The 19,024-nt window shown below is 52.0% G+C and overlaps 1 protein-coding gene across 1 annotated transcript; it reads right to left on the minus strand.

The window, feature by feature from the left end:
* Window positions 1-5,999: 5,999 nt before the first annotated feature.
* CYP2F1 (cytochrome P450 family 2 subfamily F member 1) lies at window positions 6,000-17,643 on the minus strand. The gene is made up of 10 exons (XM_069550793.1): window positions 17,362-17,643; window positions 15,782-15,985; window positions 15,540-15,702; window positions 13,287-13,436; window positions 10,230-10,390; window positions 9,772-9,948; window positions 9,226-9,367; window positions 8,277-8,464; window positions 7,609-7,750; window positions 6,000-6,473 (listed from the first exon to the last, which is right to left on the minus strand). Exons 2-10 carry the CDS (start codon window positions 15,950-15,952, stop codon window positions 6,292-6,294), a joined length of 1,476 nt encoding a protein of 491 aa, XP_069406894.1. The 5' UTR covers window positions 15,953-15,985; window positions 17,362-17,643; the 3' UTR covers window positions 6,000-6,291.
* Window positions 17,644-19,024: the final 1,381 nt, after the last annotated feature.

Consider the following 19,024-nt stretch of genomic DNA (forward strand, 5'->3'; position numbering starts at 1 on the left):
GCGTGTGGCAGCGAGACTCCGCCCTGAACCAGGAGCTCAGGCCCACTGCCCATTTTCCCTCCAGATCTACCTTCCCACCCCGTCTCCTCCTTCCCCAGGAAGCAGGACTCTAGCCCCTTCAGCCTCTCTCAGGCCTCGCCGGGTCTGAGCCCTCAGCTCTGTCTTCATTCAGGGAGCTAAGAATTCCAGCCCCCAGCCCCATTTCCAGAAATGCAGGATTCTGAATTCTGACCCCCCACCCACTCGGGGCTTGCCTCCATGAGTGCATAGTCCAGGCGTCCAGACTCTTAACTGCAGCAAGTTCCCCAGCAGCGGGAGTGGAGTGGGCCTAGGAGGTCGGGCTCCCTGCCTCAGTGCTGCGTGCACCCCAACCCCGCCTGGCTGGTGCCCGTAGCAGGACCAGCAATGACAGCGCTGTGAGGCCAGAGATCATCATACCCTGATCCTCGAGGCTCGCACCTCCTCATTTCTTCTGTTTTATTCCCCTGAGGTCTTGGGTGGGGCAAGGGTGGAGACTGAGTGTGGGAGGAGTGGGCACCTGCCAGCCTCTCATTCTGTGATTTGTCAACCCAGTTCTTTTCCATGTCGTTGGTGTGCTTGGCTTCTCCTGGCTTTGTGTGTGTGTGTGTGTGCGTGTGTGCACGTGTGTGCCTGCCTCAGCCTGTCTTATTTGGTAGTCTTAATGCACTAGCATTTTCATGTCAGCACACCAACAGGTACACCCTCCATAGCACCTTTGGGTCCATCTTACTTGTCCTGTAGTTGTGCATTCCTAAATCCCCCAGAGACCTCTGGGTCCATGAATGTTGGACCTTATACTTTAAAAACAAATTAATTGGCTGCACTGGGTCTTTGTCAGTACTAGTGGGCTTTCTCTAGTTGTGGCAAGCAGAGGCTACTCTCTAGTTGCGGTGCACGGGCTTCTCGTTGCAGTGGCTTCTCTTGCTGCAGAGCACAGGCTGCCCAGGCTCTAGTAGTTGCAGCTTGAAGGTAGTTGCCCCGTGGCATGTGGGATCTTCCTGCACCAGGGATCGAGCCTGTGCCCTCTGCATTGGTAGTCGGACTCTTAATCACTGGACTACCAGGGAAGTCCTGTACCTTGTCCTTCTGATTGCTGAATACACCCTGATTCCTAAATAAACTTCATAAAACACCCCTAGTGATGTGTGCATTGGCCTGGCGCTCCTGTGTGTTGGGAGCTGTGTTAGGCATTAGTGACAAAATGGAGGCACGGCCCCAACCCCCTCTCCTCATCCCGCAGGTACGGTTCCAGGATGAAGGAGTTAGGCCTTGTGATTCTGACTTGCTCTTTCCGTTCTTCCGTTGAGTTGGCTGGAAAAACTGTTAAGGTGCTTATTGTTCTTGAGAGAAGCATGAGAAAGCACAAAGCCTTCTGCAGTTGTGCCCAGAAAATATAAAGTAACCATTGACATTTGTTCAAGGATCTTCACAAAGAATGTTCCAGGATGAGCACATAGGCCGCAGCTTGAGGCCATGGGAAGGATTGTTATCTGAGACCTGTTTGTGAGGGAAATATTTATGGCAAAAGAAGTTTGCTGAGCTTAGGGTTTAGGAAGAATTAAGAATAGCTAGAAGTCTTTTTAGGAGATAGTGATCTTAAGATGCTAGGGGCAAACAAGATTTAGAAAGATAAAAAATAAACTGAGGAATGTAACATGAGTTGCAATGTAATCACAAGTTAAGTATAAGACACATAAGAGGAAGTAGATAATAGATAGTAAAGCTGATTCTGAGAGAATCGCTGAAGCAGGAACTCTGTAGGGCAACAATGATTTCTGGAGACAATAAATCTGGGTGGGGAAAACTAAAAATGTCAAACCTCTGACCTAATGCTTTTGTCAAAGTATAAAAGAAAACCCTGAGGCTTAAAATAAACGTGTAGTCCTGTACCTCGAGTCAGAGGCTACATCATTGTCCACCGACACCGCTCACCCCTTCAGGCTGATTCCCTGGCTGCTGGGGCTGGACTCCGGCACCTGTGCTCCATGCCTGTGTTACCACCTAAGGACTCAGCACCTGAGCCCTTGTCAATTCCACACTCATTACTCTTGGAGCCTTGTATGCTGTACCTGTCTTCTAGATGCTCACTAGGAGCCCTCTAGTGCCACTCAGCCTGCCACTTCCATGCCTATCCTATGACTCCTGGGTACCTTCCCACAGTTGATCCCCCTGAATCTCCATACTTAGGCCCTGTCCTGAACTCCTCCATCTCTGTTCCCAATGTCCTGGCTCCCAGATGCCCCAAATGTCCTACACCCTTGCTGCTACACCCCTGGTCTCCAGTTCCCCAGGTCCCTCAGTGGGCACCTCTACCTGAGGCCAGACCACGATGGCAGATAAACTTGCCCTCACTCCAGCTGGCCCTGGGAGTGTGGGCTGGGCTAGGGTGGGGTGGGGCAGACCCAGGCCTGGATGGGCCAGGGGTGGGGGATATGGCTGAGTCTGTACTCGGAACAGACTGTTCAGGAAGGCGGCCCACCCTCCCGCCCACTCTGCTGGACCCAGGCTTCCGCCAGGTGCCTGGCACAGGGCCCAGACCCAGGGTGATGATGGGGGGACTGTGCAGAGTCCAGGACTGGGCTTGCCTTTGGAAGTGTCTCTCACTCTCAATCCCTCTGTTTCTCTATTCGTCTCTTTCTCTCTCTTCCCATTTCTCTCTGTTTTACTTTCAGGGTCTGCCTCTGTTTGTGTCTGAAAACCAATTTTCTCTCTGGTGTGCTCTTTTCAATGTCCGTCTTTTTCTCTCCCTGAGCCTCTCTCACTTTGTCTTTACCTTAATTTCCCTCTGTCTCTGCTTCCCCATCTCCCTGCCTGTTTGTGTACCACATCTCCCTCGCTGTCAACCTTTCCCTGTCTGGTGCATGGCAGAGGTTTAGGGGCAGGGCTCTGCTTAGAGGTGCTGACCCTTCAGACAGCAGGGTTGCAGCAAGTGTGCCCTCCTGGACTCTACCCTCCAACTTCCCTCCCAGATTCTCAGATGGATCCTCTTTCTCTGGCTACTTTTAAGAGGTTTTTACTGGATTTGTTACACTATTGCTTCTGGGTGTTTTGGGTGTTTTTTTACTTAATTTTTTCTTTGGCTGCACTGGGTCTTCATTGCTGCACGCAGGTTTTCTCTAGTTACGGAGAACAGAGGCTACTGTCTAGTGCTGCTGGCTTCTTTTGTTGCTGTGCGCAGAAGCTAGACCGCAGGCTAAGTAGTTGTGATGCATGGGCTTAGTTGCTCTGCAGCACGTGGGATCTTTGAGGACCAGGGGTCAAACTCATGTCCCTGGTGCTGGCAGGTGGATTCTTAACTGCTGGTCCACCAGGGAAGTCCGTTTCTGTTTCATGTTTTGGTTTTTTGGCCACGAGATATGTGGGATCTTAGCTTCCTGACCAAGAATCAAACCCACACCCTCTGCATTGGAAAGAAGGTGAAGTCTTAACCGCTGGGCCACCAGGAAAGTTCCTTTCAAGCTCTTTTCAAGAGGAGGCATTTTGTTTTGTTCACTTCTGTATCCCCAGCACCTAAAATAGTGCCCAGCACACGGTGGGCACCCAGTAAGTGTTTGTTGAAAGAAGGCATGGCTTTGATTCATCCCTGTTTCTGTGCCTTTTTTTCTCTGTCTCTCTCTAATTCAGACTCTGTTTCTCTCTGTCTCTGTCTTTGGCTGAATCCTTGTAAATGTCTCTCTTCCCGCCTTGTCTCTATTTCATCTCTTGAGATTTCTCTCCAGTTCTCTTTTTGTCCTCTCAGATCGCTGCCTTTCTTCAGCCTCTCTTATTTCCATCGTGGCTTTAGCGTCTCCTTGTCTTCCATCTCTTTGGACACCTGTCTCTTCCCATTTCTCAATTCCTCTCTTTCTCCTCCTCTGTCTCTCTCACTCCCAGTCTTTGATTTTCAGGATCTCGCTCTATGTATCTCTCTGTCTCTTCCTGTCTCTTTTTCTTCACCATGTGTTTCTCTTTGCTGTCTCTCCATCTTTCTTTCTTAGGACCTGTGAATCTCCTTTTCCCCCTCCACCTCTGCATCCCTGCCTGGGCCTTGGGGCAGACTTGGCTTGGGGTGGGAACAGCATGGGGATTAGGGAGCTGCCGCCCCATGTCGGGACTGCCTATAAGCCTCCCTCTAGCTGGCCCCATACTCAGCAAAGCTGTCCCAACTTCTGAATGACCTTGGGAAACTCCATTCAGGGAAGGGCCTTCCACATCACCTCTGCCCCTGGCTGAGGGGCCAGCCTCATTCTGTCTGCCTCCAGCTCAGTGAAACTTGAGATGCCTGCTCTTTGAGAAAAGCTACTGTCAGCAGGATTGTCAGCTTGTCAAATCCAGTCCCAGGTTGGGAGGCCCCATGCCTGGGACTGCTATACACCCCAAAAGGAGGAACTGCAAGACAAAGAGATAATTCAGTGAGAGGGATGAGAAATGAGTGAGAGTTTGAGCCTTCCAGTGCCTCACTTCCCCATTAATTGCCCTTCTGTCTGTCTTTCTCTGGTCATTGTTTTTTTTCTTTCTTTGTCTCTATCTTCTATTCTCTTTACCTCCCCAGGTCTCAGTCCTTGTTATCTCTCTCCTTTCCTCTGTATCTCTGACTCATAAGATTTCAAAGAGCAGGGTGGGAGCCAGAAGATCTGCTTTCTGCACCCGGCTCTGCTCATTTCTGACTGTGATCTTGGGCAAGTCACTTCACCTCTCTGAGCAACCTCAGTTTTGCTGTAAAAATATATAATAGCACTTCCCCAGTGATCCAGTGGTTAAGAATCCACCTGCCAATGCAGAACATGAGTTTGATCTCTAGTCTGAGAAGATACCACATACTGAGGGGCAACTAAGCCCCTGTGTCATAACTGGCGAAGTCTGCACACCATAGAGCCCATGCTCCACAAGAGAAGCCACTGCAATGAGGAATCTGTGCACCGCAGCTAGACTAGCCCCTCCCCCGTTCGCTGCAACTAGAGAAAGCCTGTGTGCAGCACTGAAGACCCACTGCAGCCAAAAATAGTAAACTAAATAAAAGCCTACCTTATTTAAAACAATGTATAACAAAATTGCTTTGTGCCATGTGTATGTGTGCTAAGTCGCTTCAATCTTGTCCAAGTCTTGGCGACCATATGGACTATAGCCTGCCAGGCTCCTCTGTCCATGAGATTCTTCAGTCAACAATTCTGGAGTGGGTTGCCATGCCTGCCTCCAAGGGATCTTCCCCACTCAGGGATGGAACCCACCTCTCTTATGTCTCCTGCATTAGCAGACAGGTTCTTTACCACTAGCGCCACCTGGCTTTGCCCCATAGGAAGATTTAAACGAGGCATTTGGACCAGTGTGTGAATAGGAAGCACTAAGTCACAGAAGGCAGTGGCAACCCGCTCCAGTGCTCTTGCCTGGAAAACCCCACGGCGGAGGAGCCTGGTAGGCTGTAGTCCATGGGGTCACTAAGGGTCGGACACGACTGAGTGACTTCACTTTCACTTTTCACTTTCATGCATTGGAAAAGGAAATGGTAACCCACTCCAGTGTTCTTGCCTAGAGAATCCCAGGGACGGGGAAGCCTAGTGGGCAGCTGTCTATGGGGTCCCACAGAGTTGGACATGACTGAAGCGACTTAGCAGCAGCAGCAGCAGTAGGTAAGTGGTGTACTTGTGATTTCCCAGTCTCCATGTCTGTTTATTTCTGCATATCTCTCACTTGCTCTGCTTACATCTCCATCTTTGTACAGCACCCTGCATCTCTGGCAGACCTATGGAACCTTTCTGGGCTGCTGTCTTTTTCTTGGCCTTAGTTTCTTTACTTCTGTCTTCACTCAGGCCCTCCCAGCCTTTACCTCCCAGTCTGTCTCCAGGAAACACTTTCTCCCATTTTTTTTTTTTTAAACTTCCCTAAGAGTGAGGGTTGAACGCATCCAAGCCAGGTGTCTCCCTTCTCTGCAGCCAGACCTTAGTTCTGTCCATCCTAGAGGACTGTCCTCCTCCCTTTAATTCAGCCAAGGTAGCTTTGAATCTATTCTAAAGATAATTTAATAGAAACGGATACAAAAAGCCTTCTCCACCAAAGGGTGTGCAGTAGAACCAATTCTGTAGATTAAACAAGGCACGTACTTTCCCTTCCCCATGCTTCAGGGGCGCAGAAGGTAAAGACAGGAACGTTGGGGAAGGGCATGCAGCTGGCGCAAGGTGATGGGAAGCGAATGTGACAGCGAGAGGGATGGGGGGCAGGGGAATGAGACGTGGATCGAAGCACCCCTCCACACAGGCCCCACCGTTCACAGACGAATCTGGAAGGGGTTCGGCGTCAGCGCGCGCGCACGCAGAGCTGGTAAGGCCGGGGCACATTGCCAAGACCCGAGCTGAGCGGGGTCAGATCGATGTCCTCGGGCGCCCCCAGCGGCTGCAGCGAGAAGCTCTGCAGGATGGCGGTGAGGTAGAGGAAGAGCTCCATGCGCGCCAGCGCCTCGCCCAGGCACAGCCGGCGTCCTGCAGGGAGAAAGGACGGGGAGGAGCAATGAGACAAAACGGAGGTGAAGGGCCTCCTCCACTTTTAGACGAAAGCATGAGAATAATGAGTGGGGACTCACAGACCCATCTATCTAAGGGCCCGGGACAGACAGTTTAAGTACGTTGTGGACCTTCTACAAGTGCAGTCCTGACTGCTATTACTAGCTCTGTGATCTTGGGCAAGCCAGAGTCTCTGGATAGGTGTCTGAAGCGGGGAGGATGATAGTGCTTCAATAGGTTGCTATGAGGGACTTTTCCTGGTGGCTCAGACTGTGAAGAATCTGCCTGCAATCCGGGTTGGATTCCTGGGCCAGGAAGATCCTTTGGAGAAGGGAATGGCTACCCACCCCAGTATTATTTCCTGGAGAATTCCATGGACAGAGGAGCCTGGAAACCACTGGGCAAGCAACGTTTTCACTTTTTTTCAGGTTGTTGTGAAAGGCAAACGGAGGTGAAACAGTGAGAATATAATGCTATGTCGGTTTAGTATGTGTGTGCCCTCGCTGCTCTAAGCCCTATTATCAATTGATTTCATCCTTGTAACAACTCCCAGGAGTGGGCTTTTTTATGATCGCCATTTCATAGATGTAAAATCCGAAGCACAGAGAAGGGAAGGAGCATATCCAAGGCCAAGTGGATAGAATATAACAAAGCTGGGGTCTGGCAGCAAAGTGCATCTCTTAGCCACCACTCTTACAGTTCTCAGAGGTAGCACTGGTGCACAGCAGGCAATGTTGTAGGTTACCTATTATTATGCACCCTACTCCCTTTTCGAACACTGAGTTAAGCAGGAAAAGATGTTTTTTCCAGCCGTTTAAAGACCAAAGCCAAGAAAAACCAGTACGACTTCAACTGCACCACCCAGTGGAGAGACTGAGAATGACCATGTCCAAGTTAGATGACAATCCTGTCTCCCTGCTTCCCTCCACAAGGCTTTCAGTTGCTATCAGCCTGTAGGGGAAGAGTTGGGAAGGAGAAAGGATGTCTGCGCATCTAAAGCTGAGGATTGGGTGGGATGAAGAAGTGAAAGGGTTTGGAGAGTTGGATTAGGCTTGGGGAATGTAGGTGGAATATTGGGCCAGAAAGACTGACCGTTGCCCCCCACCACTCTCACCGGCTGAGAAAGGCATGAAGGCAGGACTCTTCTTGAAGGACATATTGGCATCCAGAAAATGTTCAGGGTTGAATTCCTTGGGCTTCAGAAATTGGCTTGGATCGTAGTGGACTGTATTAAGGAGGGTGATGACATCGGTGCCCTGCGTGTGTGGGGAGGCAGAATCAGTGGCTGGTTAGAAGGGCTGGGAGGTTCCCAGTAGAGGATTTCCACTCTACAGAGCCTGGGTCTACATCAGGAGTTCAGGAAATGGGTATCGGTGTCTAGGGTTCCCAGTGATGGGTGCTGAAAATGATTCTGTTGGGTTCTGAGGTAGGGATGTGGGATATCCTCCTTGTAGAAACAAATCTGGGGTTCCTGGGGAGGGAGAAAGGTCTCCCAGAACAGTGTTTAGGTACAGGGGGTCCCCAGAGTGAAGTCTCAGAACTTGGGGATTTCAGAGAGGGGTCCTAGGGGTCACAGGGAAGGGGCCTGGTGTTCAGGACAGGGTCTAGTCCAGTATGGTATAGGATGAGGTCTTGGGAAGGGTCTGAGGTTCTGGATTTAAGGGCCTCAGATGTCTTTTGCTAGGGCCTGGGTCTTCCTTGCTAGAACCCTGGATGCCCATATCGAGTGTGGGATGCCTCTTCCTAAGGTTTTAGGTATGGTTTGCCAGGTGTCCCCGGAACCTTGGGTATCGTGAAGCCTCGAAAGTTCGTGTCCCGAGTGACACGGTGCGGCAAGCTCATGGGGATGATGTCTGCGAAGCGCTGCACTTCGTGGATCACCGCGTCTGTGTAAGGCATCGCCACTCGGTCCTCTACAGTCGGCAGCCGCTCGCGTCCCACCACGCGGTCGATTTCCTCCTGGACGCGGACTGGGGTGGGGGGAGGGGAGAGCGGTTGTTGAGGGGATCAGCAGACTCGACTGTGCCGAGAAGAGGTGTGTGCATGCGTGCGGAAGCAGTCCAGCCGCTGCTTTCCAGTCGAGGTCGGGGTCGGGGGTCGGGGGCCGCTGCAGGGGTGCATATGAAGGTTAGATGGAGGTTCAGACAGAGGGGCTGGGTTCAGAGATGCAGTGAGGGCGAAAGTTTCGTTCCCGCCTGGGCTTCCAGGGGCGAGGTTGTGCGGACAGGGTACAGGGCTGCTTGGAGTCCAGGTCCCACATGGGATTGCCGGCGGGGTTTCGAGAACTAGGGCTGCTGGAGGATGGATGGAGTGAGCAGGGTGTGCAGGACAGCTGAGAAATCAGGGGTGGGGCGGGCGGCAAAGATCCAGTCGGTCTCCGCACAGCGTCCAGGCGGCCAGGAAGGTTCAGGGGAAGACCCAGAAGCAGGGTTTGGGGAGGCGGGGTCGCAGGCTATGCAGCGGGAGGGGAGGGATTCTTGGGTAGGCCCGGGCTCTGGGCGTCTGTGCGAGTTGTGTGTGCATGGTCAGAGATGGGTCCCAAAGCAAGACGTTGCGGACGGGGTCTTCGTCCGGACAGAATATGTGGATCTGGGGAGCCACGTGAGTGGGGTCAGCCTCCGGTGGGCTTGAGGGTGTGGCTGTGGGACCCAGGCGTGAGCTGGGGGCTCTTGCTACCAGGCACACTGGGTGGGCGCTCAAGGTCTGTGGGCGGGGCTCCCGGCGCTCCCACCTTGCACTTCTGGATACTTCATGAGCAGCTGGAAGGCGTGGCGCAGCGTGGTACCCACGGTCTCGGTGCCGCCAAAGAGCAGATTGTGTGTGGTCATCAGCAGAGTATCCATGAAGAAGTGGCTCAGCGGGTCTTGCTTTTCCTGCAGGGGTTAGGGCCGGGGATGTGAGCCAAGGCGGAGGGAGATCTCTGGGCGCCGAGACTCTGCAACCCACTCCCCGCAGACCTGCACAGCTGCTACTGGGTGCCAGTTCAGCGCCTCCTCTGTTCTATTTCCTTTCCTTGGGGGATCTGGGGAGCGCGGAGGGCAGGGTAGGGAAAATCTCAGCCATGCGGCCGATTAAATAAACAAACCCTGAAGGATTTCTTAGTGAGGCTGTTAATTGGCGGAGGCCCTGAGTGGTCCCAGAAGAGCCAGGTGGTCCAACTTCACTTTCTGGATATGGGGAGTTCAGACCCAAACACGCTCATCTCGAGATCCTTGTTGGTTCGAAGCAGGATGGAAGGTCAGATCAGAGATGGGACTTCCAGGTAGGGCTTACTTACCTGTGCCATCTTGGTAAGGAAGCAATCAATGAAGTCCCGGGGAGAGTTTGGGTCAAGGGAAGCCTGGTGTTCACGGACGCTGCGGGCGATGAGGTCCTTCATGCGTCCGTAGTTCTTAAAAAGGCGTTGGTGTGGCCCGGGCACCCAGTCCAGGAGGTTCGGAAAGATATTGTACATCTAAGGATGGAGCAGAGTTGGAGGGATTGGGAGGAGCAGGCAGCAGCAGAGAAGGTAAGGTGAAGGTGTGTGTGTGTGTGTGTGTGTGTGTGTGTAGGGTGGGGCAGGGCCTGTGTGTCAGCAGAGCCCCTGCGGAGTGGGCGGGGCCGCATACCTCGGGGGCGGGGTCATACGGAGAGGGCGGGGCCAATAGCAATTCCTTCCCTACCCACTTCTTCCCCAAAAGCCCTTAACTGGCTGGACCCCCCAACCCTGTCACCCGTGGAACTCGGTCTCCTGACCTCTCCCCAGGGGCAGCTCATGATTTGGAAGTTTTCATTGATGAGGTGGATAATGGTGAGCAGACGATCGTCGTCGTAGTCGAAGCGGGAGCCGAAGACCACTGAGCAGATAATGTTGGACACGGAGCGGCTCACCACAAACGTGGGGTTGAAGGGCTTGCCTGAAGGTGAAGGGCGAATGGGTCAAGGGGCATGGCTCAGGAGACACAGTGTACGACAAACCAGGCCCCAGGCAGCAACTGCACGACATCCAACCCAACCATATCAGTGTGACTCACAGCACTGAACTCCTGCTCCTGGCCACCTAACACAGCACAACAGCACCCACAAAATATCTGGCCACACAACAGACAGCACAGAAGGCACATTACCTTACAGCACAGCGACAGCAATACTAAACAGCTGCACAGGATATTCTTGGTGACACAATACACAGCCTACACAATACAACTTTACACCCAGTGCCTGACAACACTACAACCTCACTCAGCAATGACACACAGCAACACAGCACCTGACACCCAGTGATCTGATGACCCAACAGATCACAGAAAGCAACACCAATACAGTGCATTCCCACACTGGCCATTATACAACAGCACAGCCCAGAAGACTGAATCTGGAGTTAACTAGACATAGTCTGGATTTTGGCTTGGCCTGTTAGTCTACATGTGACCTGCTGCTGCTGCTGCTGCTGAGTCGCTTCAGTCGTGTCCGACTCTTTGCGACCCCATAGACAGCAGCCCACCAGGCTCCCCCGTCCCTGGGATTCATCAGGCAAGAATACTGAAGTGAGTTGCCATTTCCTTCTCCAATGCATGGAAGTGAAAAATGAAAGTGAAGTCGCTCAGTCATGTCCTGACTCTTAGCGACCCCATGGACTGCAGCCTACCAGGCTCCTCCGTAAATGGTATTTTTCAGGCAAGAGTACTGGAGAGGGGTGCCATTGCCTTCTCCAACATGTGACCTAGGGGAACCAAATTCCCTTCTCTGAGCCTCAGTTTTCCCATCTATAAAATGGGCTTGATGACAGTCTTCTCCTCATGGGGCTCTTATAAAGAGTCAGTGAATGTGTGGCTGGGAATCTTTAGTTAAGTACTGTCATGCCGTCACAAGCCAAAGAAAGGTGATATGGTAGACTGAGTAATGCCCCCAGCCACGCTCCCCACCCCCCACCAAGATGTCCATGTCCCAATTCCAAAAGCCTGTGCATATGTGATTAAGGATCTTAGGATGGGAGATTATTCTGGATTATCTAGGTGGGTTTAATCACATGGGTCCTTATTAGAAAGCAAAGGGTCTGAGTAGGAAAGGTGATGTGATGGGAATTCCCTGGTGGTCCAGTGGTTGGTTCTTTGTGCTTCTACTGCCAAGGGCTCAGGCTCACTTCCTGGTTGGGGCACTAAGATCAAGCTGCACAGTGTGGCCAACCCCCAATCCCCCAAAAAGTGATGTGGTGATGGAAAGAGGGAGAGAGAGAGGAAGAGACATTGGTGGATGCTATGCTGCTGGCTTTGAAGATGAAGGAAGGGGCTACAAGCTGAAGAATGCAGGCAGCCTCTAGAGGCTAAAAAAGGTGAGGAATTGGATTGTCCTCTAGAGCCTCCAGAAGAAGCCAGCTCTGCTGACCCAGTTTAAACTTTGGACCCCCAGAACTGGAGAATAAATTTGTATTGTTTTAAGACACTAAAGTTGTGGCAGTTTGTTGCAGCAGCAACAGGAGAATAATTCAGGCAGTTCTTATTCTTTTACTTTCATCACGTCAGTTAATCCATGAGGTATTACCTGCCACTTCCCCCCCTAAAGTCAGCAAGATTTGGAGATCAGGGTAGAGGGCCATTTACCTTTCTCTGCCTCAATTTCTTCTGTAAAATGGGGTTTATGATAGTACTTACTTCTGAGGTTTGGGTGATTTCTCTTTTCTAAAGGAGAACTGAAACTTTTAAATTTACTTTGGCCATGCTGTGCAGCATGCCAGGTCTTAGTTCCTGAACGAGGGCTGGAAATTGCACCCCCTGAAGTGGAGGTATGGAGCCTGAACCACTGGACCACCAGGGACGTCCCTGGGTGATTTTTCAAGGTGATATACACAGAGTTTTGGAACAGTGCTGGCATATGGTAGGCATCACTTTAAATGTTGATTATTAACTTTTTTTCATGGTCGACAGCTTTGACCGGGGTTTATATCCCATCTCTGGCACTTCCCAGGCACATGACTAACCTTTCTAGGCCTCAGTTTCGTCACTTGTAATAACTCCCTAGGTTTTCTGGGAGGGTGCAGCTTGTCAACACATGCAAAGAGTTTACCATAGTACCTGGAATCTGTAAGCACTGGATAAATGAGTATTAATGTTTGGCATGAGGACTTTGGTATCTAAGACTTAGGTTTAAATCTTGGCTCTCCTACTTTCTAGCTTTATCATTTCAAGCTGGTTGCTCAATCTGTGCCTCAGTCTTCTCATCTGCAAAATGGATTGTTCCAAGGCTAAAGGGGCTTGCGCCTGAAAATGAGCTTAACACAGGCCCCCATACATGGTGAGTTTTCAAGAGCAGCAGCAGCAGCATATTGCCCGCCACTATGACAGGAGCATTGCTCGAAAAACCACACAGAGACAATGCAACAAAGGGACCAGGACATACTCTGCCACCCTGTGCATGCATGCTAAGTCGCTTCAGTCGTGTCCAGTTCTGCGACCCTATGGACCGTAGCCTGCCAGGCTCCTCTGTCCATGGGATTCTCCAGGCAAGAATACTAGAGTGGGTGGCCAGGGGATCTTCTCCAGGGGATCTTCCCAACCCAGGGATCGAAACTGCATCTCTGACATCTGCATTGATAGGCAGGTTCTTTACTGCTAGTGCCACCTGGGATGCCCGCTGTCACCATACCTCAAGGAAACACAGCGTCATAAACTGATCCACCTCCAGGGGGCGCCTCTCTCATCACTGGTCAAGTGAGAAGCCTCTAGTTCTGAGTACACACCCATGCTATGGTATGGGGCTGCCCTGACCCCCTAAGTAGGTGAATGAGGGGTATGGGCTGCATGTGGGAAACTAGACCTTGAGTTTTCCGAAGCTCCTCCAGCAGGAAGTGGCCTTCTTCCAGGATCCGCTCCTCAATGGTTCTCTTCCCCATGCCGAAGTTGCGCAGAATTTGAAGAGAATACTTTCTAAGGGCTTTCCACCGGTCTCCATTGGAGAAGGCAATGCCTGGGTAGAAGGGAAGGGGCGAGCTCCACCAATGACCTATTCCCAAGACTGCTGTCATCTGAATCCCCTTTCCCAATGTTTGATAAGAGAAAGACCCTGAGTTTGGAATCTCTCCCCAGCCTTGCCAGTAAGTCCTTCCAGACCCTCTGGGCTGGGTCAGGTACCTGCTTTGAGCTTCCACAGGGCCCTGGGCTTTTCTCCCCACAGTCCTGCTTACCCTGTCTCTGTTTCTGCTATCACAGACCTGCCCACTCTGGGCTGACGCTGTCTGACAAGGAACCTGCCCCTTCAGTGAACCGTGAAGGCGGGGTGGGGGCCTGTCTTGGCCGTCACTGTGCTCCCAGGAGCACAATAGGAGCTGCAATAGGACATGCGGTCTCACATGTGTTCATCTCTGAGTCCTCTAGTCCTCCAGTCCTCAGAGAACTGGATGCTAAAGAGGAAGAAAGTATCGTGCTTTGCCTTCATTGTGTGCATCATCTCATCGACCTCTCGTAGCAGCCTTCTCATGATAATAGACTGAGGGTCGGAGAAGGGAGTGCCAAAGGTGCAGGCTAGGCGGAAGAACCCTGCTGTTACCCTCCATACTGAACAACCAGATGCTGGCTATTTCTAGTAACAGATGAGGTATATATCCAGATGTTTTCTGTGTAAAAGTAGCGGGGGCATTTCTCTACCTCCTTGCATCTGGACAGGTGAGGTCATAAGATCAAGCCAGGAGACACGAAGGTAGCAAGTGTACTCAGTATCCAATAGGTGTTCTTTCTTTCTCTCTCTCTCTCTTTTTTTTTTAAATTAGAACTTTCCAACTTCAGATCCTGGGGCAGCTGGGACCCATCTAGTGTAAGGGCAAAGGGGAGCCATAGTGATTCTTTAGGGGGAGACGAATAGTCCAGGAGACAGGTCTCCAGGACCCCATTTTCGTTTAGAGCAACTTTCTTCTTTCCCTCCCACCTCCCTCCCCCTCCCTCTTTTCCTCTTTCCTTCCTTTTGTTTTTGTTCTTTCTTTCTCATATATTGGGCCATGCCACACGGCTTCCTTTGAGGAAGAGATTTATGTTACAAAAAATCCACAAGACTAGGTGACTTCCAGACCTACAGAGGACAAGCTACTGAGCTAGGAGAGGTTTGGAGTGAGTCATGTGAGTTGCTGGGTGGGTGGGGATGAAGTTGGGTGTGAGTTGGGATGGGAATGAAAGTGGGGATGAGGGGAGATATCAGGGAGATGAGAAGTTGGGTCTGAGATTAGTGTGGGGATGGAACTGGGTAGAATGAGAGCGACTGGTGGATTGGGGTTGAGATTGAGCTTGGGGTTGGGTCCATATGTGGTAGTATTGGTTTTGGTGACAGTAGAGGGATATAGGTCAAAAGTGAGACCTAGGGACTGCGAACTTCAGTAGGCGACTGAGATAGAAGATGGGGCTGGGGAGGAAAACAATAATGGAATTGAGTTTGACTAAAGGATCGGGATGAGTTAATACTGGATTTTACTATGGAGATTGGGAGAGGTTTGTAGTGGGGATGGAGGTTGCAGTGAGGTGTAGTCAGTGTTGAGAGACAGATGGAGTTGAGATTGAAATGGGGAACATGGAAACAGGGTTGGTGGGGACTGCGGAGAAGTGGACGATACAGACAGGCCAGATAATTTAGCCACTTGACTGAGATGGAAATTTGATGACGTGGTTAGGGTAGAGAGAAGCATTGCGATGAGGGTTGGAGTTGGATTGGGTTGGAGCTGGGTGGAGATGGGAATGGGTATAGAAGTACAATTCAAGACGGCTGAGGGAGGGATTTCCTTGGAAGTCCAGTGGTTAAGACTCTGCTTAAAATGCAGGGAGTATGAGTTCCATCCTTGGTCAGGGAACTGAGATCCCGCATGCCGCATGGCACAGCCAGAGAAAGAAGAAGGGAAAAAAGGTGGTGGTGGGATTTGGGGGTGGTGAAGGTGGGACAGACTTCACCCTACTTGGCTCCACTCCACTTGGTGTCATCAGTGAGATCAGAGGTCCTGAGTGTCACCAAAACTGGGAGGCCATTCTTCTGCCCTATTCCCTCCCTCAGTGTGGAATGGGTGGGGAGTGGAGGAGGCGGGAGCAGGCTCACCGTTGCCCTTGGTGAAGTTGAAGAAGGCAGGGTAGTCGCCGCGGCCACTGAACTCCTCCGCCTGGTCCACCAGCGCCTCCTTCACGGCTTGGTACCCACTGAGGACCACCACCCGTCTGGGCCCCAGGTACACTGTGTACACTGCGCCGAATTCCTTGCTCAACTGAGGGCAAGAAGACCGAGGTCACGGGGGCTCTGGGGCCAGAGACCCCTCTCCCTTCATCCAAGCCTAGTCCTTTGACCTTGGTGAGGGAGGTCAGCATATCTTGGGAGCGAAGCTGCAGCAGATTTCCCAGGAATGGGAGGGCCCTGGGGCCTGGGGGCAGCCGGCCCTTGCCCTTTGAGCTGGTGGTCAGGAGTAGACAGACGAGAGCCAGGATCAGGAGCAAGATGGCTGTACTTATGCTGTCCATGGTGCAGGCAGTTGCAGGGACCTGGGTTGGGAGCTGGGTGGGGAGAAGGCAGCGCCGGGGAGGGAGTGAGAGCCTTTCACTGCTCATCTCCCTCTGGAACTTGCCTCCCCCAGACCCCAGAAATAGGAGCAGATAGAGAGAAAAAAGGAAGTAGAGAGGGAGACACTGGGAAAAGGTCAGGGGATGGGGGAAGAGATGGAAGGAGAGGGGAAGGGAGGGAGAGAGAGGAAAAAGGGCATGAGGTAGTCAAAATACAGAGAGACAGACGTCAAGACCGGTGGAGGGGGACAGAAGAGAGATAGAGACAGAGAGACAGAGACTAAGAGAGACAGAGTTACATGCAGAGATAATGAGGAGACAAAAACCAGAGCGAGCTATCTGGATATCTGTGCATGTCTGCCTTCTATGTATCTATTATCTGTCTGTCTATCAGGAGGAAGACACACCCGAACAACAACGATAATCTATTATCTGTCTGTCTGTTGTCTGTCTTCAGTCTATCTGCCTGCTGCTGCTACTGCTGCTAAGCTGCTTCAGTCGTGTCCGACTCTGTGCGACCCCATAGACGGCAGCCCACCAGGCTCCCCTGTCCCTGGGATTCTCCAGGCAAGAACACTGGAGTGGGTTGCCATTGCCTTCTCCCAACTATCTGCCTACCATCTATCAATTTTCATCTATCATCTTTCACATAGTGCTATATAGAGATAGAGACACACGGGGACTGAGACAGACAAATCAAGACAGAGAAATAGCCAGACAGAGAGAAATCACAGAAAGAGAGGCAGACAGAGAGAGACTAGAGAAGAGAGATCAAACTAGAGAAGACACAGAGCTAGAGAAAGAGATGAGAGAGGTGGGGAGACAGAGATACCCCCTGACTGAGAGACATTGAGATGGATACTGACAGATAGGAGGAAGAGGGTGACAAGCGGATGGAGAGAGGAGGCAGAGGGAAGCCCAGAGGCCGGTGGAGAAGAGAGTGACAGAGACAGAGAGACGTGGAGGGAGAGAGACAGACACTCAGATGGACAGACAGACAGACGGGCAGGGGACATTCGACGGAGGCAGGCAGAGACAGAGAGACCAAGACAGACGAGACAGTGGGAGGGAAGAAGCAGAAACAGACCGAAAGGTGTCCTGAACCCAGGAGTCATAGTTCAGAGAGAGAGATGCCACCTGGCCAGGTAAAGTGCGTCACAAAGAGTGCGCAGTGCCAGGCCCTGGCTCGGAACTCTGAACCACTTTGGTAAATTCAAGGACAGGGTCCCAGAGAGAGCCCCTGAGAGGTAGACCCAGAGACCCCTCAGAGGAGCTGACAAGGCAGACCCCGGCCAGTCTCAGGACAGGGAGATGGAGCCAGTGGCTGTCTCCCTTGAGAGTCACCCCCTCTTCTGTGACCGGCCCTCTACCTGCTGAGCTGCTCAGGGGGGAGCTGGAGGGACCAGTCCGGCTGGCAGCGGCTGCTCCAGATGTGTGCCCAGGAGCTCGGAACTGAGGGGTGGGAGCTGCCCTTAAATCATCTCCGTCCACCGCTGCTTACCACCCTTTTCCCTAGTTCATCCAGTGACTTTTAATCCCTCCCACTTTCCTGCCTTCCTTGCCCGGGCTGGGGCTCACAGCCAGCTGGAATGAGGCCTCGAATGAGTGCCTTGGGAGCCCTGCCTTCTCTTCCCCTAGGCTGACCTTACCTCTTCTCACTGTGGCCAGTGCTGGCCATCTGTCCTGGATTGGGGGTGAAGTTTTCTCTTTTTTTTGTTGTTGTTGCCACTGGGGATCCTGGATCTAGTTCTGGGTCTGGTTTAGAGTTGTAGGGCTTTGGCCAAATGAAGGGGTAGGGATGAGGTCGGGGTCTCTGTCCTGAAAAGGGGAAGGATTCTCATTCTCTGGGACCCCAGTCACAGCCTTCTCTGTCTCTTGCAGTTTGTCTCTGAAATTCTGTACATGTCTCTGCTTTGGCCTCTGCATCTTCTTGTCTCTTTTTTATGTCTCTGTTGTTCCCCATCTCTCTTCCTCTGTGTGTCTGTCTTTCACCATCTCTTCTGCCCCCTGATTTTCTTTGTGGCCTTTCTCTTTTCTCCCTGCTTCTCTCTCTCCACAGTCTTTCTCAGTCGCTCTGTCCTCCTGACTGAGTGTCTGTCTGTCACACCTCCAAGAGGTGGAGTGCAGTGGACAAGACTGAAGCCAGACTGAGGATCAAGGAAGATTTGGAAGAAGGGCAGGGCAGTCAGGAACCTCACTAGACAGGACCTCAGGTGCAAAAGATACCCCTGCTACTGCCCACCTCCACTTCTGCCTCTCTCCTAAGCCCCCCCCCCCCACCTGCTCTGATTCTACCCTTGTCTCTTTACACCCAGAAACTGACCACACTCAACTCCTAGCTAGGTCAGAAGGGCAGGTTGCAAAAACCTGAAGAGGGGCTAGGACTCTAGTTCCTTGGAGGGTAAGATGTGGGAGAGAGCCCCAGAGGTCAAGAGTCTGCAAGGCCAAATGGAGGTTTTGTTCCGCCCCCCCCCCGCCTCCCCCGGCAACCAGGTCCGTTGGTAGACACCATGGTGGTTGTTTTTCCCATGGAGGGTGGGGGAGGAAGTGCTTGGAGGCCCTGGGGAATTTGACACCCCAGATCTCAGGCCCCTGTTGGGATGGAGGTGGGGCTTGTGCTACTGTTTCAGTCCCAGAAAGGCTGGTTAGGGCAGGTCCTGGAAGAGGGGTGAAGGCTTGATTATGGGATCACAGATCTCTAGTTTCCCTTGGCATGAACCCCTACTTCTGGGGGAGAGGAGTAGTACTTGACCTATGGAAGCCCCACAAGTGACTTTTCTCTGACCCCAGAACTGGTTTGAGAGGGGCCTCTTGGGACTTGCCTTAGTGGGGAACTTGGGACTCCTGAGAAGGGGAGTTTTAAGGGGCTTTGAGTTCTTATGGTCTGACTTGCTGCCCTGCTGCAGAGGGGATGTAGGGTAGGGAGGGATGCATTGTGAGTTTCCTTAGCCTCAGCACTATTGACATTTGGGCTAGTAATTCTCTTGGGGTGGAAGCTGTCCTGTGAGTGGCAGGATGTTTAGCAGTACCTCT

The sequence above is a fragment of the Ovis canadensis genome, chromosome 14 (assembly GCF_042477335.2).
Source record: "Ovis canadensis isolate MfBH-ARS-UI-01 breed Bighorn chromosome 14, ARS-UI_OviCan_v2, whole genome shotgun sequence".
Classification (NCBI taxonomy): Eukaryota; Metazoa; Chordata; class Mammalia; order Artiodactyla; family Bovidae; genus Ovis; species Ovis canadensis.